The following is a 27,287-nucleotide window of genomic DNA, read 5'->3' on the forward strand; positions in this document are numbered from 1 at the left end:
AACGATATCGTTTATTTTTGTTCTTGTTCATTTCAGTCCGTGTGTGAGTTCTGTAAAAGACTCAAAGGCTGGACATGATTCAGCAGCTGTTAATGTCTAAATAAGTTCTGGCAGGATTTTTTGCGCTTCTTGATGGCATTTTAAAATCATGTCTTTTTAAAATTACATGGCATGTGTTTAATTATTCAATTATCCTATTAAAACTAGAAATGTGTCACTTTTGTGGGAACCTGCCTTGTCAAAAATACAAAAAGTGAGAGCACTGGCACAGACCAAAGCCCAAACCCCAAATGATACTTAATTTACAGCGGTGAAGTGGCAAGATACGCAAATCCACTTTGCAAATGCCTTAATAACTTTAATCCAAAGACATGAGGAGGCTATCATTACCTTGGTCTCTGGATCTATGAAGGCTCCTTGGTTGCACAAGACCTCAGCAACATTGACTTTATCCTCCTGGGCAGCCAGGTGAAGTGGAGTCAAACCAGACTGAAGGTACAGAAACAAAGACATACAGAAATACAGTCAAATACACAAATGACAGAAGAGTGCTGAATACAGTAGAGTTTGACTGAGACAGCTTGAAATGAAGCCGTTTAAGACAAAATGACAGGTTTGCACATCACGGTAATGAAGCACAAATGACAGAAAAATGACTAAAGAAATAACCATCAAAATAACAGAGTTCTGGATAAACAAATATTATTTGTGTAAGTAAAATCAAGGCCCTGCCTGTTAGACACGTGTCGATGGTACACAGACACAAATACACTGCAAACATTAATCTTCTGTCATTGCATGTCAGCCAGAGATCTACACACTAATAAAAGGAAAACACCTTATTGCCCATGTGAATAGGAGCGTCCCGAGCCAGCAGCAGCGTCACAATGTCCACGTTTCCTTCCTGCGCTGCAAGGTGCAGGGGAGTGATGCCCTGCCGCGTTACAGAGTTGGTAGAGGCGCTGTATTCCAGTAAGGTGGTCGTTATCTCCATCTGATTCTTCTTAGCTGCAATATGTAGTGGAGTGTAACCATTCTGGAAAGCAGAGAATGGGAAAATTTATCGTTTTTCTTTTATAAAAACCCTGGTTCAATGTTCCACAGAATTAATGTAGCACTCTTGACCCTTCATGATGCTGGCTGGTAATTGTAATAATTACAATGCTAACTGTACAAGAAAAAAGATGACGGGGGGGAGACAAAAAGGAGACTGAGAATCTTATTTATTTCCCTCTTCCAAATTGAAGAGAAAGTAGCATGTATATATACCAGAGGAAAGAGGAACCACTTGTATTGATCCTTGTTCTTATGCAGCAAGGAAACTGGGCATGAGTGATGGATATTCAGTAGTTTTAGAGGATTTGCTTCATTTGTAAAGAAACTTATTTGTAACTTTTGTCTGCAACCAATAAAATTCCCAGTGGAGAGGTTCTCCAGGCCAGCACGGTTGGCAGAAGCCAAGTTGGAGATGCTATATGCTTCTAAATATCTACCTAGTGGTGAAGAGCAATATTTTTAAGCTTCATTTATGTCCCAAACCTGAAGATATTTGCCTTAAAGGATTAAAAAAATGCATCCCTTCAGTGTTCTACCAGAAAATATTGGACCCTTGTTGACTTCAGCAGGAGCTCTACAAAAATATATGATGATAGAGTGGAAGGGCAATCTAATCAGCATGTGGAGCACAGTGTAATTGCATGTAATTGGCTGAATGAATCTAGGTCAGTGCGCTCTCATCCTGAGCCAAAGTGAGGGGTTTTAGTGCATTGTAGGAACATTCAATTTGACCTCCACTGACAGTTTGATTGACTCTTACCTTTGCAGCAGCGTGCGGTGAGGCTCCCTGGTTGAGCAAGAGCAGCGCCACCTTCTGGTTATCATAGTGTGCTGCTACATGCAGTGGAGTTAGTCCACTCTGAACACACATACACAACAATTGTTAGACGGTGATTTATCGTACATGTTGTGGAGAGCAGCTGGAGCAGAGGTGACGTGGAAAGTATTGTGAAAGCTACACCCACGATGACAGCTGAGGCGATACTGATGTGTGCGACATCAATATAAGTCTCTCTCAGATGCACAAACATGCATTACCTTTCCAGCAGCATCAGGCTGAGCGTTCTTCTGCAGCAGCAGGTTGGCCACCTCGATTTTCCCATATTTTGCTGCGACGTGCAAAGGAGTGAAGCCCTTCTGCGGAAACACAAAGGAACATTACACCTAATTTAATACAGTTACTTCTTCTCCCATGACTCATTTTCTACACATGGCAGCCCAACAGAACCACATGTGTTTAATCATAAAGTAAGCGAGCAATTTTCAGGATTATGTCATGACAACATGGAGAACTGCCCCCTTGGTCCTTAAACACAAATCAGCACAGGGTGGAGAAACTTAGTGCTTGATTTAGATTCTTTAGCTGTGAGGGAACACCGATTCAAAAACCATGATCATGGTTCAGAAGCGGGCCTGCAGAAGTTTGTATGGAAAGACGGAGGAAGCTAATGGGATGTAGAGATGGGAGTTTAACTGCAACTCGATTAAATTAAACCTCACTGGGATTTGGGACGTATGTGTGCGTCATATGTCTTTTACATTGAGTACAAGTTACTGCAGCTCCAAACAAGGTAAGATTTGAAAACCATGTTATGCACATAACCTAAGAAGAAAGTCTTACACTTCTGGTTTTACAATTGCATCACAGTCTTTAAAGCTGTTGTGAATTTAGTGGACTTTCTAATGGGCGGAGCAACTTAAAAACATAGCGAACATCTGAAGCCTGTTGCTAAATTTTCTGATTCATCCAGACATTGCTAAAAATTACCTGGTCTGTCTTTAAAGAGTTAAAAATACGTGGCCATAAAATGCTCTGCTGAAACGTAAATTGATGCTTTTGAAATGAGTAACTGACATGGAAAACTAAGCCAAAAGTCGACAAAGGCTTCTCCAGCTACAGCATTTTCAGACTCTATACTCTTACTTTGTCCACAACCTTATTATGACACATCTTTTCCACTGGCAGACTGTCAGCTATAACTGGTATTCCACAATCATGTAACTTCACTCAGTCCAAATGTTGCAAAATCCCTGTAGAATTCATACATTAACATTTTTCAAGCTTTTCCAGGATGAGACAGGACAATCATCAGGTTACCAGCTGCAAGGATGCAAATCTAGCTGATCTGCAACAGGATAAAACCTCCTCTCTGTCCTCAGCAGATTGAATTAAAGTTTTTGGACTAGTTTATGAGTATAAGCACATAAACCATCAGTGTCTGTGTGACTACCGATTAACTAGTTTGCCTGCACAATATGTTTGTGTGCATCTGTGGGTTTGAATAATAATTTTGTTTATGTGCAAGTTTCATATTTACCTTAGTAGTAATGCCCAGACTAGCTCCATGGTCCAGCAGCGTTGCAGCTATATCTCTGTGTCCCTCCCTGGCGGCTAGGTGTAGGGGAGTGTATCCAGAGTTGGTCGTGGCATCTGGGTATGCTCCGTTCGCCAGGAGCTGCTGCACAATATCTTGCTTACCAAGACGGCTTGAGATGTGCAGAGGAGTCTGGTCATCCTGATAGAAAAATCAAGCAAAAAACACCTTTTATTATTAAAAAGGACCAACATTTGGAGTCATGTTTCTGGACAAGATGCAGCCCACTTAACAAATGTTTTTGGTATCTCCAAACTCCTATGGAAAATCTCTGGCTCCATCTGCTAAACACGCCAACTGCATTTTTGTTGTTTTGCAGTGACATTCAAAAAAGAAAAAGAAAAACACATTTGCAACTTAAACAGCAAGACAATGAGCAGAAACTTGCCATAAAGCAAGAGAAAGCAAACAAGGAGACAGATTCACAGCTGAAAACTCTTCAGTGACCCCTCTTATATTTTCACATTGTTTATATGCTGCCATTTAAAATAAATAGAGTAAATTCAGAATGAGCTTCTGTGCTTCGCGTAACATTTATTCTCCCCTGAAGCCATCCATTGAAAATACTGAAGCATATTTGACACAGACATTTCTCTGATGTAATATATGGGACTGTTTTTGCATTGTATTGGTCTTGATAGCATAGCATACGTATGATAATAGAACCAAACTGATACAGGAATTTCATTGAAGAAATATTTGCAGAAATATATTGGAATATATCATTTTTAAATGCAACACACTGCTCATCTCCACATCTCCATCTCCTTAGGAGTATCTCCCTAGGAGTGTATATTCGACTAAATATGTGATAGACTGCAAACAAAGCATCTGAAGCTGCTCTAGTGAACAAATTATGTTAGAAAATCAACCATTATTATTGGCTCATGCTGGATAACATGCAACATGTTACGTGTTTGCAGCAGGCTCATATTGGCTAATAATATTATCCAAGGAATATATCAGTTGGGATCTATTGGAAAGAATTTATTTCATCATCATATTGTTACAGGTACAGGGAACCCTATTACTTTTCATAGCAGTGCAGGACAGGGACATGAATAACTTATTAGAAGTCACATTATTTGTCCTGTGAGCTCCAGGAGGTTGTTCTTTGTGTACAGGCTCTGATCAGCTGACCTGTGTTGTTGCTGCTGGCTCTGCTGGAGGTTTTTTTTTGCTCTTTTTGGATTTACTAAACTGAATTCTACTACATGAGCAGATGTGGTATGCACTAATATGGCTGCTTTCCATCTGCTGGCCAGTTTAAAGGCGGATTTTGGGAACTGATGACTTCTCCTTTTGACTTAAGCTCACAGTGACCACAGATACCACAGTCTTCTCTGCACCAGTCCAACACAGTCCATTACTGTAAACTGAACCACAATGCTGGAAATCACCCAGTTCAACATGCACTTACTGCCAGTGATTCTCACAAAACCTTATTATCTTTCAATATATTGTATACGACATTTCCCAGTAAATAACCAGATAACTTTAGCAACACATTTGCTGAGTCAAAGTCACACTCACATAATAGCAACTCTGTTTATCATGACTGCTCTTTTGTAGCTCTGAGTAGATTGTAGATCCTTGCGAAAAACAGCCTCATGTAACTAGAATTTTTACTCCTATTTGTATCCAAAAAATGCATAAAAGGACAAACAAGAAAAATGATTTATGAAGAGTGTGCAGGTGAAGCATAAGGCAACATTATTTTCTAATTTGTTGAGTATTGCAGCTGCTCACATAAAAGAACTGCAACACATAAAAAACCAGACTCACTTGATATTATTATGTATGAAATGCACACCAGGTAGCGTTACTTAATAAATTAAGCTGACAGAAAGTTTTTCTGAATAATTTTGACACATGACTGTAACTTTTCAGTAATTAAACATGTGCAAAGACACATTACATAAGCATGCAAACACACACTTGTGCTCACATTTAGTGGCTCTAATGCCCAGGCGCATATAAACACCAGATAATCGTTACTGATTGAGAGTGATGCTCTACCTTGGCCTTGGCGTCGACTCGTGCTCCATTCTGAATCAGATACCGGACCACATTGGACTGTCCCGCCCTCGCTGCCATGTGGAGTGCTGTCTCCCCCCTCTGAAGCACACGCAGAAAACGAGGGATGGATAGTTATTCCAAAGTTTTGAATGTTACTCTTTCTTTGAAAACACCCTCATACAAAAAAACTTCTTTTTGTGAAGACGTACACTGGGAAGGAGTGGCTGACAAAGAGAAAGAGCCAGATAGACCCCCTCGCTTGCTCTCCACACCCAACTCACCATAATGACGTCCCATAATGCTCTGTTACTACGGTAACCTGGCCACAGACACGACGTGGGCGACCAAACACTCGGGGTTGAAGAGTTGACTGTGCACTACTCGTTCCCCTCTTTCTTTCTTCCTCGCTCTTGCCTTTCTGTTTGGCTCAGCTTACTTTTCTCTCCTCTTTTTCTCCTTTCATGTCATCCCAGAGTTAATGGGGTCAGTAGTAAAGTTTGTAGCTCCTACTGAGGAGTGTCGATGGACCAGATGAGAATTAGAGCACATTTCCGTATGAGCAAATTACATTAAATACCTCCTCTCCACCTACGGAGGATTTCTCTGCCGTCTGCACCAATTAAGGTTTAGATTTTGTGGATAAACAGCTAGTGTTAAGTCACTTCCTATGTTTGCATTTCTCTCTCTCTGTGCAATTAGCTGTTTTAGGTATTGTTTCAGATTTTTTAAAGGGTTTCATAGGCTTTGTGCTGCTCTTGAGTTTTGAATCCTTAGTCAAAACATCTGAGTTGGGTTTCTGTTTAGGTTTTTCTAAAGCTATTCTGGTCTTTGAAGGTTTGATTTGTGCATTTTGTAGGCTGAATTTTGATTCCTGTTGTGATATGTTTTCATTCTAGCAATACTGAGGCTCAGGTTTATTGCACTCTCTGAGCCCTAATTACTGTTTAGAATTTATAAACTTTCTAGTCTTAGTTTTGAGTTCCTTAGTTTAAGTGTCTGTTATGAGTTAGTCATTTCCTGTTGGCGTACTTCCCTCACCATTTCGCTAACTGCTCCTTCCTGTCTCATCTTTCTCTGTTTATGCCTTCATTGTCCAGTCTTCTACTGTGTCTCCCATGTGTACTGATAGTCTTGTCTCTATGTTTAGAGATATTTCCTGTTTTATTTAAAATGTCAGTTTTCTTTCATGTCTTGTGTCACTTTTGCGGCTTTATGTTTTTGACCGTATTGATCGTCTTCACCTGTTTCTCATTCCTCCACTGTTTCTCATCCCCAGTCACCCCTCGGTGTATAAATAGTCTTATCTGCATCTTTCCCCATGTGCCTGTATGGATTTTGATTCTGTTTTTGCCATCTGAGCTCTGAGCTCATCAGCTTTGATAAAAGATTTTATTGTAAAAACAAAGGGGGGGCCTAGCAAAAACAGTTTGGGAACCACTGGGTTAAGCTTTATGAAGTTATGAGCTAATCATATGGTTTGTACAATTTTTGAAGATGCTGAGAACTAAATGAAATGAAGCAAAAAGATCTAAATTTTCATCTGTTATACAGTAACCCCTGTCTTATCACACAGTAATGATGATGACAAACTTCCTGAACTCACCACATTGCTTGTGTTTGGTGAAGCCCCGTGGTTGATTAGCTGGTGGACGATGTTTTCATGTCCCATAAAAGCTGCAACGTGGATTGGCGTCAGACCGGACTAGAGATGGAAACGCAAAGAAGAGAGGAAAAGAAAAAAGTCAATGAATTAAAGAAACACTGAAGAAGCACGAGAACATTTCTGTAGGTCATTAAATGCAAATGTGCAAACTTTTAAGAAAGTCAGTCTGCTGTCAATCAGCAGAAGACCAACTATTACAGTATTTCTTCTGAAATGTAGTGGATTACAGGTGTAGAGTAGCAGTAGAGGTAGAATTTTCCCACTCCAACAACTAAATTAACAAACTAGACAAAAATAATTGATGTCTTAGTGCTTAAATGACACACACACTCCAGACACACTTACCTCTGTGACAGCCTGTATAGACGCTCCATGCTTCAGAAGCAGCTCCATCACCTTAAGTCTGTTTTTCTTGCAGGCAATGTGCAGGGGAGTGAAACCATTCTATGAAAGACAAAAAGAAATAAATAAAAGTATAAAAATAGTCCAAACAGTCTTTGTGTTTGGCTTTGTAGGACTTGCAGACAAATCTGGAACACCGAGTGGAAACTACAGCACAAAGGGGGGACTGTTTTTTCTTTTATCCCCTCTCTTTCTCTCCCTCTTAAAACCCTATGCTTGCAAACCAGACAAGCATGTGTGGAAATAATCGAGTGGACTGTAAGCTTTCAAAAAAACAAAAAAAACTCCTCTACACTGAAATAGATACTTTCCTTTACAACTCACTTTTCTCTCCCTCCTCACCCTCCTTCATCCCTCCCCTCCTTTACTTTCCTGACTTTGAGGTTTCAGGCTCAGTCCTATGACTTCATTTTCCTCTCCATGTCCTTTTTCCCCGCCTTACTTATTCTCTCTGGTTATAAAGTCCCAGTGCTCTAACCACACCCAGACTGCTCCCATTACAGAGCAGCAATGCTCGTCTTATGCCAAGATATCGGCTGGGATACTAAAGTCTATTTAATTCTACTTGTTTCTTTGTGTTCCACCTCAAATGCTGCATCTCGGCCTTTCCATTAAAGTACTTTTTTTTTCTTTTTTGTTAGTGGAAAAAGGAAAGGTTCATTAAAAAAAATGTAATAAAAGAAGAAAAAATGAGAGAAGGCAGAGAGGTACAACTTAAATAGACGAAAAAACATTTTTGGTTTTTCAAGTGAAATGACTGAAATGTCACAACCCTGAGCAGCACAGCAGGTGCTCTAATACTTCATTTTCATCAGTTTTCTATGTCCCTGCATATTATGCAGATGCAGCAGTCTAGCAGCATTTTTACAGCACCAAACTCTAGAATAAAAACTCTTTAAACCTGAACCTTCAAATAAGTGCCCAAAAATTAAATTATTTTGAAAATGGAACATTTATTGAACCTTTTGACAATTAAAAAAAAAATTAATTACATATCAATTTGCATATATGAGTTTTAATTTGTATCATGTTTACTATAGCAGCAATCAGATTTAGTTTATTGCTAAAACATGTATTGTGGAATTTATTTAGGGTTTCTGGGGAGAAAAAAATTTTCACTGATGATGCAGGAGTCTCAAAAACTCACAAAAACTATATGTAGTAAATATAATACACTAGACGTTAAGTGGTTGAAATTGCAATACCTCAAATGGCCACTTGAGGCTCACTCCAAAAGCATGTCAATCCCCACAGACTATCATGTTAAAATGTTAAAACCTTCGAGCAGAAATAAACATTTACAAGTTTACAGTCCAGCTTTGTTCTGTGACACTGTAGGTGGGATTTTTTTTTTCAAACTGAATTTAAAATGTTTTGAGGCTTACGCTTATTCATATTTTGTGGTGTGGTTGACAGATGCCTGCCAAGAGGCGGCTGTGGCTGTCTACTAGTTGTCACCTCAGCTGAGTTCGTAGTCTGGAGCTCGTCCAAGAATATTGTGCTCCAGTTTTGGGGAGTGAAAATTTGCTATTTATTAGCAAGATGCACTGATCAGATGGTATCTGTGGCTATGCAATCCACCAATAGAAAGTGAAGCCACATTTGATTAACATGTTATCACATTGCTAAGTTTGCTGGCAGTAGCTGGCAAGTTAGAACTTCACTACTTCTTCAAATATCCACCAAATTTTTAAGCTTAAGGTTTCAACGTGGGAGCCCACAGACAACTGCATGAGATCATGGAGCTTTTATCTGCAGCTAATAGCTTTGTCTACATTCAAATTAAATGCAATTGTCATTGAGATTGTCATTGCTAAAAAGAAGGTGCTCAAATATTCAGCAAAACTGTTCTTATACAGGAACAGGATTTCAATAAGAGTCACAACATAATGTCTTATCATTTTTAACTTTACATAAAATAATTCCTGCTTCTCCTGATTAGCCCATGCAACGAGATGCTCTGAGATGATGAGCCCTTTTAATTCCTCTCCATTATTTTGTACTTTTCATCAATTTTTATTTATTTCTATCACAATAAATAATTGAGATCCCCTCACCAGCGCCTTGGCGTTGGGATTGGCTTTCTTGTCCACGATGACCTTCGCCACCTTGTAGTGCCCACAGTGGGCAGCAACGTGCAGCGCCGTCAGGTAGTCGTTTGTCACGTCATCCACGGGCGCGTCGTGGTGCAGCAGCAGCTGAACACAGTTGAGGTGGTCGCCTTGCGTCGCCATGTGAAGAGGAGACAGACCGTTCTGGAAGGAAAAGGAGGAGAAAGATGTTCAGCGATGTGAAGTTAATACGGATGCAGTTTGCTAATGTGATTTTGTTGGCTTGTTCTTAAAAACCTTGGTCTTTGACAGTATTGGAGCTCCTCTGTTCAGCAGCATCTCCACTACTTGCTCATGGCCACTCCTGGCGCCACAGTGAAGAGGAGTTAGACCGTCCTGTGAAAACAAACACCTGCTGCTCAGCCGTGAACTTCATACCATCATCAACAAGCTCGTTGAGCAACAGACAAGATATGACATGACACCGCAGGTGATGCTTAATCCTCGCACGGCTGTTGGTGGGATTAGATAATAATAATTTTAGGGTTTTTGGAAATCCCTCAGCTAAAAAAATATATGCTGGACAAATGTAAAGCACTCTACACCTAGTGATTATGGATTTTATCCTCTCATTTTTAATTAATGTTTTTTTACCCTTCCATTATATTCATTTCACATACCACCCTGTGTAAACAGCCCACATATGGCTGTATGTTTACTTTATCAGGAGTTATGTTAGTTTGATGTAAAGCACTTCTAAATTATATTGAAACATTGAAATTCTATGAGCATTAAATACATGAATACACGTTTAAATATCAATATTTAAATCTAAACTGAACACTGCATCAAATAACATTGTGCGCATGTGATTGTACCTTGGTGCGTGCATCTATCTTGGCCCCTCTCTCCAGCAGCAGTCGCACCATGTTGCTGTTCCCACGTTTGGATGCTACGTGCAGCGGTGTTATGTCGTTCTGCAGGAAACAGAGATGCATTGTTTAGCTATTCAGATGAAGAGAAAAGAAAAATCAACATTTATTTCAGGAAAAGAGAAGGAGTACCACTGCTAATACGTCACTTTTAGGGAAAATTGGCTCTATTTGACAGTGCCAGAGGGAAATGGCTAAATACCCCCCTCTAGAGGACAGTGATCATTCCAGCCAGAGCAACCTTAGCTTTGAGGTTCTGTTCTAAAAATGCCAGAGGCTTCTAAAATCTCTATGTGTTCACCAGAGATTGTGTGTATTTCCAGTATGTGTTTGATATTTTGCCACCAAAGAACACAGTTTTCACAGTTATTTAAAAGGAAATGTTAGTTTTAATCTAGACTTTTCTTCGCATCAACACATTTCAGCCTTCTTATATCTGGTGTTTGAACAGGCCCTTACTGCCAGAGTCATCATCCACTGAATATTTACTGGAGTTTCATCCAAATGTTACTCATGTAAGAGTAAATAAATATGCCGGGGATCTCGAGCTGCTGAATAATACATAATAATCGTGCGTGTGTGTGTGTTTGTGTGTGAGGGAGAGAGAGATGATATGTAAAGTACTAAACTTGGTCCAGGCTTTGAATGTGATTATTAAAATGACTCCTTGGCTTTGAAAACATCATGCAACATTTGAAGATTCTAGCAAATATCTCTCAGCAGATTTCCTTAACTTTAAACATAATTAAATAGAAATAATGAACAAAATAAAGATGAGATGAATTCAGAGCATGAACCGAGAACATCCTGATAAAACAGAATGCGGCACATTCACTGCTTTAGCTCAATATCTTGTTTTCATATTGTAAGCAGAAAAATCACAATTTAAATGTAATTACTGGCCCACCCCTACTGTGCATGTTTGCAGTAATGAAGGAAAGTGAGGGTTGAGTGTGAGGGTGTGGCTCAATGATGTGTTTTTAATGGTTCTTGGGGAAAAAAATAAAGCTCTTTGCGGCACAAAGGAATCAGAGAGGCCGGTATGACTATTCTCTGTTTCTGTTAAAAACAGAGAGTAAAGTGATGCATTTATTGAATCTGGACCAAAAGACAAACACCTTTAATCCTAACTTGGAACATTAGAAGTTACTTGACTGACATTATAGACATGGAAAAAAAACAACTTTTATTTATGTTTATGTTTTGTAATCTGTTCATGAGTGATGGGAAGGTGGAGCATGGGGTGTACATGTGGATTAATGCTCGTGTTGCCCAACTTCTCACCTATGGTGATGAAATGTGCATAATTAGCAAAAAAATAAGGGTGCAAATATAAAAGGATGGGCTCAGCTGCAGACATAGAGGAGCTCAGAGTAAAGCCACTGATCCTTCATGTGGAAAGAAGCCAACTGAGGTGATTCAGAAATCGACTGGGAGCCTCCCTTCTGGGTTTTCTGGGATGCCCAACTTGGAGGAGACCCTGGGACAGACCCAGATCATACTGGAAATTATTTATCTCATCATGTCTAGGAATGCCTTTGGATCTCCCTATAGGAATTGGAAAGTCTGAAAAACCCAGCTTAGCCTGCTGACACTGCAACCCGACTTCAGATAAGCAGAAGATAATGTTTGAGTGGATTCTGTTACAAACAGATTCATTTACTCATGAATGTGCCCACTTTTAACATATATTTAGGGAAGCATAACTGTAACATTTATGAATAAATCAAATAAATGGCACATTGGGTGAGAAAATTAGAAAAGAGGCCACTTTCATGAGTAAATTATGGTATGAGACGTGTGTTTTGGGTTGTTTCCACATGGTAAGTGCTTATTTGATCTAACACTTACACACTCACAAACCACCAGCTATCAAAATCCATAACTGCTGCATCCATTCCTACAGTCTGTGGGATCAGATAGAACGTGGACTGCATGTGCATGTTTCCTCCAGGAGAGTGATAAGTACAGCTGTGGAATTATATACACAGGCCAGCAAAAATTCCTGCACATCCTTCCCTGCATAAAGTAAGAGTTTTGGTATGAAGGTTTGCAGCAGCACTCTGCATGTAGATATGAGTGTGAGTGTGTGTGTGCGCACGCTTGTCGCCTTTGAAGTGAAGGACCTACCCTCGCCTTGAAGTCCACAGCTGCCCCTCTGTTAAGCAGCAGTGTTGCTACGTTGATGTTGCCGTAGTGAGCCGCAATATGCAGAGGAGTGAACCCGCTCTGAGAGAGACGAGAGAAACAAGACACACAGGAAGAGAAACAATTAAAGAGGAAGGAAAAAGAAGCAGCAACTGTCTAATAATGAGCCATAAGCAAAGCATGATTGGACATTACATGTAAGAGCATCTTGCTAAAAGCAGACTAACAGAGCACAGCAGACCAGAGCTGAGCAGGAGTCAGACATGCTTTGAAAATTTCAGCATAAAAGGAGTGGACTTTTATAAGAAACACAAACTCCCTAGCCACTTTATTAGGCAAGCTGATAAAGTCCAACAGCACTACCAATTATTCTTATGATGGGCAATTGGCATTAATTTAACTGTTTGCTTAATGCTGGTGTTCTATTGGACAGATTTAAATTCAAATATAAATTTGTCCAATGCAAATTGCCACCTCAGTAACATCTCTGTTTCCACCTGACTGACAATGTCGATCAAAACAGAATGCTAACATGTATGTTTATATTAAGGTTTGCACATGTACCTAATAAAGTGGCCACTGACTGCATATTTCAACTTTTTTGCGAAATTATTGTGTTAAGTATACAGCATTTAACACTGTCTGACACAATACAAACAAAAATAAGAACCTACCAAATAAAAAAAGCATGCAGATTAAAAAACAAATGCAAATACTAAGTGTCTCATTAAGCTTTTGCTTTCATTCCTAAAAAAAAACCTCCTTGCTATATGCTTTTATCTGACAGGAAGCAGCATGCAGGTGAGCATGCATCTATTTTAGTTGAGTTTGTAAGACTGCTTTTAAGAAACAGTGACTGAAAAGCCTAAACTATTGCCATTTCTTGAAGACTTTTAAGTTACCGGCTCACTGAACATGAACGGCTTAAAAAAACAAAGAAATCATTCATTTAGTTTGATCATTTTGAACTGTTCATTCTTAGCTTTTTTTCCCCAAATTATTTTTTGCAGCAACAAGCAGTGCATGCCAAAAAATTAATGTTTCTATATCAAATAACAAATAAAAATATTGTAACTCAAGTGGGATCACAGTACAGAGAGATGCTACTGTGAAGGGAGAAAGAAATGTCAACAACACAAGGATATTACACAACACACATAAATACAACTCCAAAAAGACAACAAGACTAGCTAATGCTTTTTTTATTTCAAAGTTCTTTTTGAGTTTTTGCTTTGCTAACTGATGTGGTTTCCAACACGTCATTTCACATGTCAGCTGGGTGCAATGGTCTGATAAACCAATGCCCATTACTGCTGGATACAGTTACATGTTACAAGCATGTAAGGGTTCAGGGAATTCACTTCTGTAAAATCACAATTCTTTGTATGAACAAAACCACTCAAACTAGCTATTTTCCCCATCTGTAATCCTTAAGCTACAGTATGATAAGCTGAAGTCAACTGAAGCTTGTCATTAGCTCCCCAGTTATTGCAAAATATCTTACTCTTGAGAAGAAAATGAATAAAAATATTACATAAATTGTAGTTACATTTAAAACTTTACATTGTAATTCTAAACATCATATTTTAGAGTAAATGAGAATGTACCCAGTAATGAACTCAAGATGAAGAGTATGTGAACACAGCAGTATTCACATGAACTGGCTACTGCTACTTTTTGCATGAGAAAAATCACATCAACAAAAGAATTTTCTTTGTTGATTTTATTTAATTTGAATAAAAATTAAGCTGTGCTGTAGCAGTTTATCTTCCTGATGACCACGATGATTTCATGCATCCCATAAACTCTGGATTTATGGTAAAGATAAAGTTCTTTTTTTAAGTTATGCAAACTCAAATCTTACACCTTGATGCCTCTGCTGAGCTCCCCCCCTAATCCTGTGTTGGTACCCTGCTGGATTTCACTGATAGAAGCTCAATTAACTCCACCAAAGACATTTTAGTAACGGTTTGGTTTGTCTGTTTGTTTTCAGCATTACTCCAAAAGTTTTGGGCAGATTTGCAGTAAAACAACACAAAACACAATGGAAGTTGAATAAAAACAGAATAGAAGTAGAAAAAATACAGAAAAAAACACAACAGAAATATTTTTGGGGGAGACATTAACGTGACAGAACAGCTCCTGAAATAAAGGAAACCGAAACACAATAAGGATTGCACCGGGAGACGCTTAAAAGAAGTGGAGGATTCATCTGTTTTGTGAGGACGAAAAAGATGCTAGGTAATGTGTACTTTAATTGCATAATTCATATAATGCACGTTTCCTATTCTGTTTACTGTTAGCTTGTCATATAGCTGTTCTGTCACATTAGTGTCTCCTCAAAAACTCTTCAGGGTTGTTTTAAGGTTTTAGTTTTTTCCTGTTATAATAATTCAACTTTCATTGTGTTTTATTCAACTCCTGTTGTGATTTGTGCACTTTTGGAGCCTATTTCTAGTCTCTACTGTTTCCTTCGGTTGAAGTGCGTTTGACCTTTCAGAGCCTCCATACCTTGGCACAACTTCGAAAAACTTTACTTTTGAATCCACATCTGGAATTTTCCATCTAGGAATTTTTTGAGGATTCTTTAACCTTGTGAGACTGGGCAAAAATTTGGGGCATTTTGCATTACACTTTTACAAATATAGGTTAAATTTATGTAGTAACAATTTGGACAAATGGTGTAGATGTTCCCAAGAACATATTACACAGTAATCTAAAACCAGATATCATTTTAGATGCAGGGACTATAAACTTATAGATATTTATATCAGATATTGGCCGGTTCGGACTCAAAAAGCTGGAACTTTGGACACCTGGAGGCTATACACTGGTATTGTACTGGAACTGGAAGAAGGTGAATGTGTCTTGGACTGCACTTATATAAACCATGAAACAAAAATAAAATACATTTATTTAAATTAAGTTAAAATCAAGTAGGTATTACTTTTCTGCAAAGTGCTATGTGTAATATGACTGTGATGGTATACTGATGGTATTACCCTAGTGTAGAAATACATTATGCAGTGCATCTGGAAAGTATATGCAGCACTTCACTGGTTCCACATTTTGTCACATTACAGCCTTATTCCAAAATGGAATATGAATATGTTCATTTTCCCCTCAAAATTCTACAAAATACCCCATAGTGACAAAGTGAAAAAGGCTTGTTTCAAATTGTTGCAAATTTATTAAGCGCTAAAAACTGCCTATATAAGGTTGCATAGTTAACAGTGCATGTCAGAGCACAAACCAAGCTATAAAGTCCAAGAAACTGTCTGTAGACCGACGACACAGGATTGTACTGTGGTACAGATCTGCGGAAGGGTACAGAAAAAGTCTGCAGCATTAAAGATTCTAATGAGCACGGTGGCCTCCAACATCCGTTAATGAAAAAGGTTTCTGAAGCACTCCACTAATCAAGCCCGTATGGTAGAGTTGCCAGATGGAAGGCACGCCACAGTAAAAGGCACAGGACTGGAGTTTGCCAAAAGGCATCTGAAAGACTCTTAGACCATGAGAAATGAAAATTCTCTGGTCTGGTGAAACCACAAACTCTTTGATCTGCATGCCAAGCATCATGTCTGGAAGAAACCAGGCACCACTCATCACCTGGCCAATACCATTCCTACAGTGAAACATGGTGGTGGCAGCATCATGCTATGGGAATGTTTTCAGCAGCAGTAACTGTGAGGCTAGTCAGGGTCAATTGGAAAGATGAATGCAGAAATGTACAGGGACATCCTTGACGATAACCTGCTTCATCTTTCAACAGTACAACGGCTGCAAGAACACAGCCAAGAACACAAAGTAGTGCCTTTGCGAGCACTCTGTGAATGTCTGTGAGTGGCCAAGCCAGAGCTCAGACTTGAAACCACACTAACGTCTCTGGAGAGATCTGAAAACAGCTATACATCGATGCCCCCCATCAAACCTGATGGGGCTTGGGAGGTTCTGCAGAGAAGGATGAGAGAAATTGCCCCAAAACAGCCAAGATTGTACAGCAGCATCATACTGAAAAAGACTTTGGACTGTAATTGCAATGCTGCAGAAGTTTTTCTGTACCCTTCTCAAGAACTGTGTCACAATACAATCCTGTCTCGGAGGCAATTTCTTGGAATTTATGGCCTGGTTTGCGCTCAGACATGCACTGTCAACTATGGGATGTTACATAGACAGCTTTTTACTTTTAATAATTTTTTTAAGATTTTCAAGGAAGGTTTTTTTCATTTTGTCATTATGGGCTATTGCGTGTAGATTTTTGAGGTGAATAATGGATTTAATTCATTTTGGAATAAGGCTGTAACATGACAAAATGAGGAGCAAGTGAAACGCTGTGAATCCTCCAGATGCACTGCGCTGCTGAATTTACAATGCTATAAACTATAGCAGCGAGCAACTGCGTACACAGAAATAAAAAAGTCAAAATGCCATGCAGGCTTAAAAAAATGGGCACATGGGTTCAGCAGCAAAAGCTTTCATGCCAGCATTTAGTGCTAGTGCTCATGCTAGCAGACAGAAGGCTTTGCAATGGTGACCATGAGTGAACAATGAAGAGAAGAGAAGAGAAGAGAAGAGAAGAGAAGAGAAGAGAAGAGAAGAGAAGAGAAGAGAAGAGAAGAGAAGAGAAGAGAAGAGAAGATGTACCTCTGTTGTTCTATTCACCATCATCTAGAAGGGAAAAGGGGGGATTTGTAAGAAAAAGGAACAAGTAGAGGGAGGAACAAAAGGAGGAGGAGAGAATGAGGTGGTTAGTGCACCACAACAAGAACAACTGCAACACCGACATCATGGTTGCATCAAGCTGTAGGATGGGTATGTGACAATGTGGCTGTAAACAACGAAAAGAACCAAAAAGCAGTCACATAGAAGTACACAAAACTGGGGAATGGACTGCAACTCTCCCTTACAGTGTGTATTTATTCTACAATGAGAATGGTCCTTGGGGTAAATGTAGCTGTATTTTTGTTTTTGATGATATTGTTTCTTGCCCTGAGTGCCTCTAAAAATCCAAAATATGAACACTTGCTCAATTTTTGTCCCACAGAAAACTTGTCTGGGACTTAAATGACTAATAGAACTATCAACACAGAACAACAGAAGGAACTTATAAATATTCATAGCCCAATGATACCCTGTGGGAATTATACACACACACACCACAAGTATACAGGTGTATTGGGGGGAGGGTAGTCAAGGCCACAGCTTAAGGTGTACCCTTAATTAATCCAGAGAATCACATAATTCAAAATGTATTCCATATTAATGGAAGTCTTGAACGATTGTGTTGTTAGTAGACTATTCTTGGTTTTCATATAGATTTTTAAAAGCATCTTAGTCTTTAGCAAAGGCAATCTCTTTTCTGCCATATCCTATGATATGTAGTATGTGATTGACGGTTGGTTCCATGCAAATAAAGTACAAATGACATTTTAACCCATGTTACTTGTAAATATTTTTGATGTTTTGGGGTTTTATCCCATTACATTACATTTCAGTTATATCACTGGTTTTGAGATTGGAGTTTTTGTCATTAATATACAGAAATAATTTAATATAATGTACATAATTCAATGTAGTTTGATACATGGACAGTTTATTGTTTTGTGAGACTTCAGTCACTAAATCTCAGACTGAAAGTAAAGGAAACAGAAAATGGGATTTTTAAAAGACAAATGGTTCTGTTTTCTACATCACCAACGGAAATAAAGTCTTTAGACATGGTTGGAAAAAAAGAAATAGGTGTAATAGTTTGGAAATATCCTTATTCCCTCTCATGATTGAAGTAAAGTGAGAAGATGTAGCCCACCTTGATGTTTGTATGGTACGGTCAGCAGTTATCTAACCACCGCTAACCTTGGCAGGTACCTTCGTAAAGAAAGACGTAACAGAAATCGCACCCATAATACATGAAAGGTGTCATGGGACTATGAATGAGTAAGACCAGATCTCAGACACGACAAAACAGCAGGTCATTGTGAGAAGTGTAGTCCAGCTCATAGCTCATACCTTAGACTCCACATCAGCATTGTGGTCGTTCTGGAGGAGGAGGGCGGCAGCCTTGGTGTCATCTTTACGTGCAGCGATGTGCAACGCTGGGAGGCGGACCTTCCCCTTGGTGTCATTTTCCAGCAAAAGGGAAACTACCAGGTCATGGCCTTGCTGCAGTGCAACCGCCAGCGGAGTGAAACCATCCTGCAAACCAGAAAAAGTCAACTGTAAGATATAAATGTGTTTTTCCAAAGTATGACACCCTTTAACAACAGCATGCAAACATACGGTATAATGGTAGTGAATATATGCTAATGTAATGCACATATTTTATTACGTAAAACCTCTTAGCTTAGCAAGGTAACACTTGCTATTGCACTAGAAATTATAACTAAGCCTGAAGGTGAATGTCAATAGTTTTTCAGGTATTTGGGCAAAATCGGAAGCATCATAATAATAATAAAATAATAACAATGGTAAAATTGGTAGAAAAGAGCAAATGTCTTAAACATGACTATCTTTAGAAGAACTTTCAAGAAACTCATCTGAGTTCAGGAACTGCTGCTTACACTACTACGAAGTCATTTTAACTGCTCTCTTATTTCCCAATAGGTCACCACAGCAGACGGCTCTGCATATTCGATTCGGCACAGATTTTTTTTTTTACTAAATACCTTTCCTGAAGGAATCCTCCCCTTTATCTGAGCTTGGGACCATCACTAGGATTAAACTGGCTCGTGAAACCCCTGACACTGGATTTGTGTCTCCACCCGGAATCAAACTGGGAATATTTTGCATGTAAAGCAAATATGTGTTGACCACCAGCTGCTTCTACTTTCATTTTCTTTCTATTAAAAAAAAAAAAAAATCGGCAAAAATATCAGCCTTATATATAATAATATATTTAAGTCTGGAAAAAAGTGGTGGGTAAACCTACATATAAAGATATAAAGTATTTAAGCACACCAGGTCACATTTTCCAAAGCTCACCTGATGTGATTTAAAGTCCTGCAGTGGGAATTAAACATGTTTTATACATGACTTCTTTTGGCTGCTGGTGCTTTAAATCATCAGCCAAAGAAATTGAATCAAACTCCCTTGAGGTGTCTGCCTGCTGTCCTTACAGCCTGGCCATCCTCTGTAAAATTGCATGATATAAATCAGAAGGGCTGTCGGCTTATAAAGCAGATGAGAGGGACACAGGGCCAGTGTGCCTCCAGAGTCACGTTAGTATTCTTTTCTCATCCGAAGCACTGCAGTTTGGACGCCATCTGTAAGTATGGGGCAAGAAGAGGCGTGTGCTTGTATCTCCTTTTGGAGGTTTCAACACAACCTTAATCAGAGCTAAGAATCCTAAAATATCATCTTAATAATCACGGACACTCCATTCTTCTTGACGTCAGCTAACAGTCACACTTTCAGAGATGGCATATGATACGTTTGTAGCTGCTTCTAGCTGGTAAAGTGACAGCTGTTCGTGATTCAGGCACGTCGCTTTTATAAGACAATGACAGACTTAATCAAGTCGCCTTTGTTCTCTCAGAGCCTGAACTTTTATTTTCTTGCTGCTGTGAATGTGACTAATACTCTCAGAGTGAATTCAATTACACATTTTCACTTCAAGTTCATAATTTCAGATTACACACATTAAATCTGATGCCTGTCTACTGACGTCCAACACGGAAGAAGCATAAAATGACAGATTCTTAAGTTGGCACTCACAGATTGCGCTCTATATTTAAAACATTTCGGCAGCTATCAAACTATTCATCCATTCAATCGGCAGCTGGCATGATTAAAAACCGAAAACTATAATCTTTTGTGGGTGGTGTTTTTAACGTCACTGCTTCCTCCCTTTTGTGTTGGTGCCCCCATGAGGAAAATGCCTGACATTGTCATAGAAAACAGAACTCCTTAGGAACTTGTTGAGAGCTAAATTAGGAAAGATACTAACTGTAGTAGGGCTGAGAAAGATGCATGTTATGCATGTTAGAGTCAGAGTTGCAGTGAACAGTGGCTAACAGAATGCTGCATAGCTAGCAAGCCTTAAAGGCAGATAAAAACAGTTCATGTGAAGGAGATCTTTCAGGTTAACTCCTTTCTCGCATAAACATGTTTGTCTGATAAACATAAACACAACTATTTTAAACCAGAATGTCAATGACAATCATCTGCCACAGATGGCTGCCCCTCCCTGAGCCTGGTTCTGCTAGAGGTTTCTTCCTCTTAAAAGGGAGTTTTTCCTTCCCACTGTTGCTAAAGTGCTTGGTCATAGGGGATCGTCTGACTGTTGTGGTTTCTCTGTATTATTGTAGGGTTTTTACCTTACAACATTAAGCGTCTTCAGGTGGCTGTTGTTGTGATTTGATGCTATATAGATAAAAGTGAATTGAATTAAACTGAACTTTAATGTAGAAGAAAATGTGATTCTGAGTGAATTTGAACCCCTTATATGACCACTGTGCGCAAGTTTCACTAAATTCTGAGCGATCTTCTAGGAACAGCGATTCTTGTGTGTCGTGGATAATTATTACGTCTTACGGTAGATTAAGTTATGTATAAAATATGAGGTTATCATAAAACTGTTACTATAAAATAGCTTGGCTGCTTTATGGTTAAACTCAAGACACTAGTTGACACTGAGACACTGGCAGTCACCTTTATAATTCAACAATATTTAAGTCCCTATGATCAAATTTACATACAGGCGCTGAACAAGTAAAGGGCAATAACACAACTAGGGCTGTTCGATATAACGATATATATTGGATGACGATATAAAAACGTCTATCGTTTCATTTTACGCTATCGTTGGTTTCGTGGTGTCGCAAAATAAACTGTTTACGGCAATATTTTTCATCGTTTTGATGGACACTGTAGTGGCTATATTAATTTCTTAAAGTTCTCTCTTTCTCTTATATTTAATATAACCACACTAGGGATGGACAAGCGCCTGTTTTTATGCGTTGTCGTTAGCAACAATGACGGTAACACCATCGCGTGTCCGGTTGTTTATGTTCAACATAAACCTTTCACAATAAAGCTCAAGATCCTGTTGAGACTTTTCAAAATGAACTGAATCACGTGAAAGAGCAGATTATTTACGGATGAGAAGTAAAAAAGAGCCGCCAGGTGCTAAAAAATAGACCTTAGACTCAAACGTTAGAACAGGCAACCCGCAGCACGCCGTGTAATAAATACTCACAAAGAAAACGGCGGCCTTTACAACTTATGTCTAAAAATGTATAGTTTCATGCTGGAAACACTTCCCGCAAGTCGAGCTGCCCGAGATTCCCAGAATTTACAGAAAATGTTACATTTTTGTGATTTATATCGTTATCGGGACGATAGAATTCTTATATCGGGATATGAGATTTTGGTCATGTCGCACAGCCCTACACATAACCATTCAGCAATTTAGGCATTTTAGTTTTAGATACTGTAAGTGCTTTAGTAAGTTCAGTGTCTCACTTAAGAACAAATGGAAAGGAAATTTAGCTGCTAATGGACACATACTAGGACGCAGACAAGATGAGATTGCATACTGCCTACAAACACAAAGACACACACACACACACATATACATACTATATGTAGACACTGACTCACGCAGGCAATAAGATAAATGTAAGATGCTACTAGGAGAGCGTCTATGACTCATCAAAGGAAAGATTCCTTGCAAGGAAAACAATATACACTGCACGTATGTGTGTCTTTGTGTGTTTATGTGTGTCTGTGTGCACACTTGTATGTTTATACAGGACACCAACTGTCTAGATAAAACCAACTCTGCATCACTAGACACCCACACATTAAAGCCGAAACTCCCCCCTCAGAGACCCCACGCCGCTCACACAAATAATCAGTGAGGGCGAGAAACAAACACACCCTCGCCTGCACAGACACGCACACACACACACACACACACACAGAGGCACGTGCATAAACAGGCTGACACACATTCATAATGTGATCCAAAAACATGTTTGCAAAACACACCCACACATGCGCATACCCCTGGGCACACAAACACATTCAAATGCATAAATTTAGGCTATGTAAGAATTTTAAAGGTCACAATCCATCCCTAAGCACTAGCTCCCGTTTCATCTGATTTAGGAATCAGGAAAAGAGAAAACAAAACTAGTTAAATGTCCTAAAAATACTTTGGGACTCAAACAACAGCATCAGCAGCTGCAAACAAAAAGGCAAAGACAGGGTTTTGATCTTCCTTTAAAAGCTTAAAAATGGAAAGTGACAGAGCACAATTTCCTTCTTACCAAAATAGCACAAGCCAGTTTTTGAACAATACAAAGCGAGTTATTAAAAATCAAGTTATTCTGATGGGGTATCAGCAAAGTTGCACACTAAAAATAAAGAGATTTTGTAAAGTCCCTTATAAAGTGATGGCAAAAAAGGTGATTCTAAAATGCTCAAATATAGACAAATATTTCTTATAAAAGCTTTGTTCTCTAATTAAATGCTTAAACATGAATTATTAAACAGCAGGAGTTGCTTCATAGATATATTTCCTCACATGAATAATTCACATTGGTCTCACCCCACTGGAGTAGTCACAAAAAGGGTGAAAAGAGGAGAAGAGTGAGATGTGGTGGAATAAGAGGGCGAGCAGGAGGAGACGGAGGCAGACAAAAGAATGATGGAGGGCATGAAAAAGAAATGAGGAGGAGAGAAAAGGAAGAAAGACGAGGAGGAAAAATGAGGTGCCACGAAGGCCTGAGTGAAATGTCTCAGACACAGTTCTGTAAACACCACACTAATACTAATACTAATAAGATAAAAGCAGCATCAAATGTGCATTTGCAGAACACATCAGCAGAACATAAAAGGCACCTCTCTAATTACCTTCAAACTAAAGCTTTAAAGTATATTTTAAAAGGATGAGTCTGATTGATCCCACTTACAACATTGTGCGGGTATCTGATACCTGTTTTTTTTTTTTTTTTAATCTTTGTGCACTTTGGAGCTTCATTGTTTCCTGTCCTGTCATTATTTTTCACTAGAGCACAACATGTGTATTAAACCCCATCAAAAAACTTTTTAAATAATGTTTGCTCAAATAACAGCTGTTTTATACAGAATAAAAGCTGAAAAAAGAGCTATATTTATGAGATGTTTCTGCATCACTAGCAGAAATTAAATGACCTGTTAGGGCTGAGTGCAACATTTAAGGTAGAGACGCCAAAAACTAAATGGACAGCAAGTATAGAATAACATCATGACAGTATAACCTTTATGTGTTCTGCATACTGCTTCAGTTTACAATTTATTCTTTATGTCCGATCTGCCAAACACTTTTTCTTTGTAATCCACATAACTGCATCTGTATATGTATATGTATATATCACTAGATGCTCGTTTTATTCTCCTTTGAACATGTGGTGGACTGGATCGAGATACTTCAGGGACCTCCTGGCCCTCCTTTGCCCACGTGTGATCTAGACTTTAAGATTCCCAACAACATAGCCAAAGTTTAAAATGTAAATGATTCATACTCAGAATGAGTTCTTTTTGTTAACGCTCTGAGGTTTAAGTCGTCATTAGTGCTAACCTTAGCCTAACCCTACATTTTGTATGAAAGGAAAATTAACTTGTTTGGAAGAAATTCTAAAGTTTTTTCATGTGTCAGTTAGAATGATTGTGGATCAGAAAAATGTGACTAAAATGAAAAACGATCGTCACACTTTAGTCTTGCAGCGGTGGCAGTCGGCCGTCTGCTTTACTACTGCAGATGATGGATCGCTGTGTCACACTCACAGCGTAGCGTTTGGTCTCGCCACTCATGCTTTTTCTCCTGTTAACGTCACCGGTTCCTCCCTCTGCTGGTAGCTGAAGACAGTCAAGGTCACTCTGAACGAACACATGCTGCTGCTGCTGCTCCCGTCTCTACCTCCTTCACTCTAATCACTCTGCCTCTTTACTCCCTCTAGGCAACAGATTAATCTCTGAAAAATAATTATTTTTTCTAACCCTAATAAACAGTGACCTCATATGTTACACCGGTCGTCTACTAAATGAGCTAGCGGGTGCAGGCACTAATCTAACATTTGAAACAAAGAAACCGATGGTGATAATGTTGCAGTGTAATTACAGAGGGGGTTGGTAGCTGTTAGAAGATGTTATGGGTTTGTGAGCACATGCAAACACATGTTAGGTTGTGTCTTTGTGTTTTGTGTATGTGTATGAGAGACTGCCTTTACCTCAGTGGCGATGCTCTGGCTGGAGCCATTGTCCAATAAGAACTGCACCACATCCAAGTGATTCTCCTGCGCTGCCATATACAGCGGAGTGAAGCCATTCTGCAGAGAAACAAAAGAAGAAATGATGCTGTTAATGTTTAAAGAATGACACATTCTAACAGATTCTCGATCTATGTGTCACAAGGATAGGGAATTTAAACATTAGAGGTAATTAATGAAACTTTACCAAGACAAAAACAGCGCAAGGAGAATGAAGCATGCTTTAATTTGAATATAATGATAAAGTGTTTGCGTGCTTGTAGAAAAAAAATACTTCTATTAGTACCAAATAATAGTGTCTCAGTTAAATTCCAGTTATATTAAATAATGACCCTTACAGAAAGACAGACTTGGGTAGGATGTGATTGTCATTTCTCACCCCAAAGAAATTATCGTATATAAAAAAACAGAAATATGAATAAAATTCTGCATGTGGACTAAAAGACATTATGTAGACATCTATACCTTCTTTCTAAAGAAAAATATAGAACCTGTACAGTAAAACACATTTGACAAAATAAACTAAATAAAGTTACAATACAAATGATTAAAAAAACTAGTGTTAATAGACTAAAAACACAACAAATGTTGGTCAGACTGATATCAAGGAGACAGGTGATAAGGTGATTAATCCTGTTAATATCTCTGCTTACATTAGGTCATTGTGGGCAGTGCTGAAACATCAATAAGCAGTACTGCTTTTTGGCAATATTGGGTTTATAGGATTTCTGCATTAATGTGATAAAGCACCTTGATGTGTCAAGCGTGAAATTGACTGCAAAACAGGTTTTTATTCTATAAAAGATTTCTTAATTTAATTTTCAGAAAACTTGATTGCCACACATGCTATTATACACTAAAACTATGATGACCCAATCATACTTGAAAGCAGGGAGATTATTTTTACCTGACTTCCACCACCCCACACAAATGTTATATTCTAGCAGCGTTATCATGGTGTACATACCGTCACCTCAACACATACCTCACACCTGATAAGAGTGTAGATAAAAGTCAGTGTGGGGCTGAATCTGACAAGTGTGTGTGTGTGTGTGTGTGTGTGTGTGTGTTACCACACTAGATATAAGAAAACATATCTCCATAGCAACACAGGCATCCAAAAACCACTTCAGCATGCAAAAAAACTCCTCTTCATCCTCCTCTTCCATTCTTTGTAGTTAATCTGGTGTCACTGCACCAAATGCTTTCCTCGGTATACGCATAATTTAAAGGGGGAAAATTATGCGAAATCCGCTTTTTCATTATTTTGAATCATAATTATATGTCCCCGGTGTGTCTAGTGACCCAGAAAGTATAAGAGAAGAAGACCCCCTCCTGTCTCCATAAAGCATTTTTCAGAACAATCATTTTTATCCTTTATTGGACAGGGACAGTAAAGCATAGAGAGAAAAGTAGAGAGAGACTAATGGGGATTAACATGGAGGAAATAGACTGGGTCATTTTTGAAACAAGGCCCCTGCAGCCCTCAGCATATGGGTTGCCTGTTCAAAAAACTTAGCTATAGTGACACTCTGGTTTATAAGCTCCTTTTAATGTGAGAAGAGAATAAGCACCACCCATTACTGTTGGAGAGATCCTAAACATTTACTCCTTAGATGCCGTGAACACAGTAACGTATTACAAATTATTTGTTACTTAATTATTCCTTGAAGAGAGCAATTTCGTTACACTGCTTGTTAGATTATTTTCATGTTACTCCATGAGAAGTGCTGAAATGCACTGTCTCATAATTACCAGCTAACAGCATAAACCTGAGGCTACAGTCCCACATAAACATACCGTCATACAAAACTAACTCTTTCTTTTAGTGTTTAAATGACACAAATTTGACTGCATGGTTAAAAACTAAAGCTTCATTTTGCCTGTTACTGTAATTCTACTGTGGAATCAAGTGTCAGTAGAAAAAGAGAGGACAAAATGCTGAAGTTCACACTGGGAAAAAGCACTTGGCACTGTGCAGATAGCTAGATACTTTTTAACCCAAGTATAGCAACTGCATTGTAATGACTAAATCTGGTACAGTGATGGACATTGGTGATGTACACTGGTAACTACTAGAATTTGCATTAAAATCAATTGACCTTCTCCTACTCTTCAAGTAAAATCGGAGATGGAAAGAAGTTCAGGTCAGCACTAAAGATTAAAGGTCATCAATACTGATGTCATTTTCTCCCTCTCATCAGCTGCAGCCAAAGCCTTCACAGTGACATCGTTATGGTTGCTGTGGTGACAAGTCCACTGTGAGTGTGTGCGCATGCTGACTATCGAATGTGGGCTAAGCTGCACAGCAGAGTTGCTGACACAGCAAGCAAATACACACACACACACACACACACACACACACACACACACACACACACACACAAATG

The 27,287-nt window shown here is 38.9% G+C and overlaps 1 protein-coding gene across 28 annotated transcripts in view; it reads right to left on the reverse strand.

Annotated features, from left to right (window-relative positions):
- LOC146381256 (ankyrin-3-like) overlaps window positions 1-27,287 on the reverse strand; it is a 182,524-nt gene that overhangs the window by 59,302 nt on the left and 95,935 nt on the right. For 23 of the 28 annotated variants that reach the window (XM_084937203.1, XM_084937200.1, XM_084937199.1 and 20 more), the window contains exons 5-19: window positions 24,859-24,957; window positions 18,656-18,841; window positions 17,294-17,317; window positions 12,629-12,727; window positions 10,445-10,543; window positions 9,864-9,962; window positions 9,573-9,770; window positions 7,459-7,557; window positions 7,054-7,152; window positions 5,451-5,549; window positions 3,375-3,572; window positions 2,095-2,193; window positions 1,817-1,915; window positions 839-1,036; window positions 391-489 (exon numbers count right to left, since the gene is read on the reverse strand). In XM_084937203.1, the coding sequence (XP_084793329.1) occupies window positions 391-489; window positions 839-1,036; window positions 1,817-1,915; window positions 2,095-2,193; window positions 3,375-3,572; window positions 5,451-5,549; window positions 7,054-7,152; window positions 7,459-7,557; window positions 9,573-9,770; window positions 9,864-9,962; window positions 10,445-10,543; window positions 12,629-12,727; window positions 17,294-17,317; window positions 18,656-18,841; window positions 24,859-24,957 (1,794 nt within the window). The remainder of the gene's footprint in view (window positions 1-390; window positions 490-838; window positions 1,037-1,816; window positions 1,916-2,094; window positions 2,194-3,374; window positions 3,573-5,450; window positions 5,550-7,053; window positions 7,153-7,458; window positions 7,558-9,572; window positions 9,771-9,863; window positions 9,963-10,444; window positions 10,544-12,628; window positions 12,728-17,293; window positions 17,318-18,655; window positions 18,842-24,858; window positions 24,958-27,287) is intronic. The other 5 variants (XM_084937198.1, XM_084937202.1, XM_084937216.1 and 2 more) reach the window with 1 other exon arrangement.

Source organism: Perissodus microlepis, chromosome 8 (assembly GCF_051167445.1).
Source record: "Perissodus microlepis isolate ML-2025 ecotype Zambia chromosome 8, ASM5116744v1, whole genome shotgun sequence".
Classification (NCBI taxonomy): Eukaryota; Metazoa; Chordata; class Actinopteri; order Cichliformes; family Cichlidae; genus Perissodus; species Perissodus microlepis.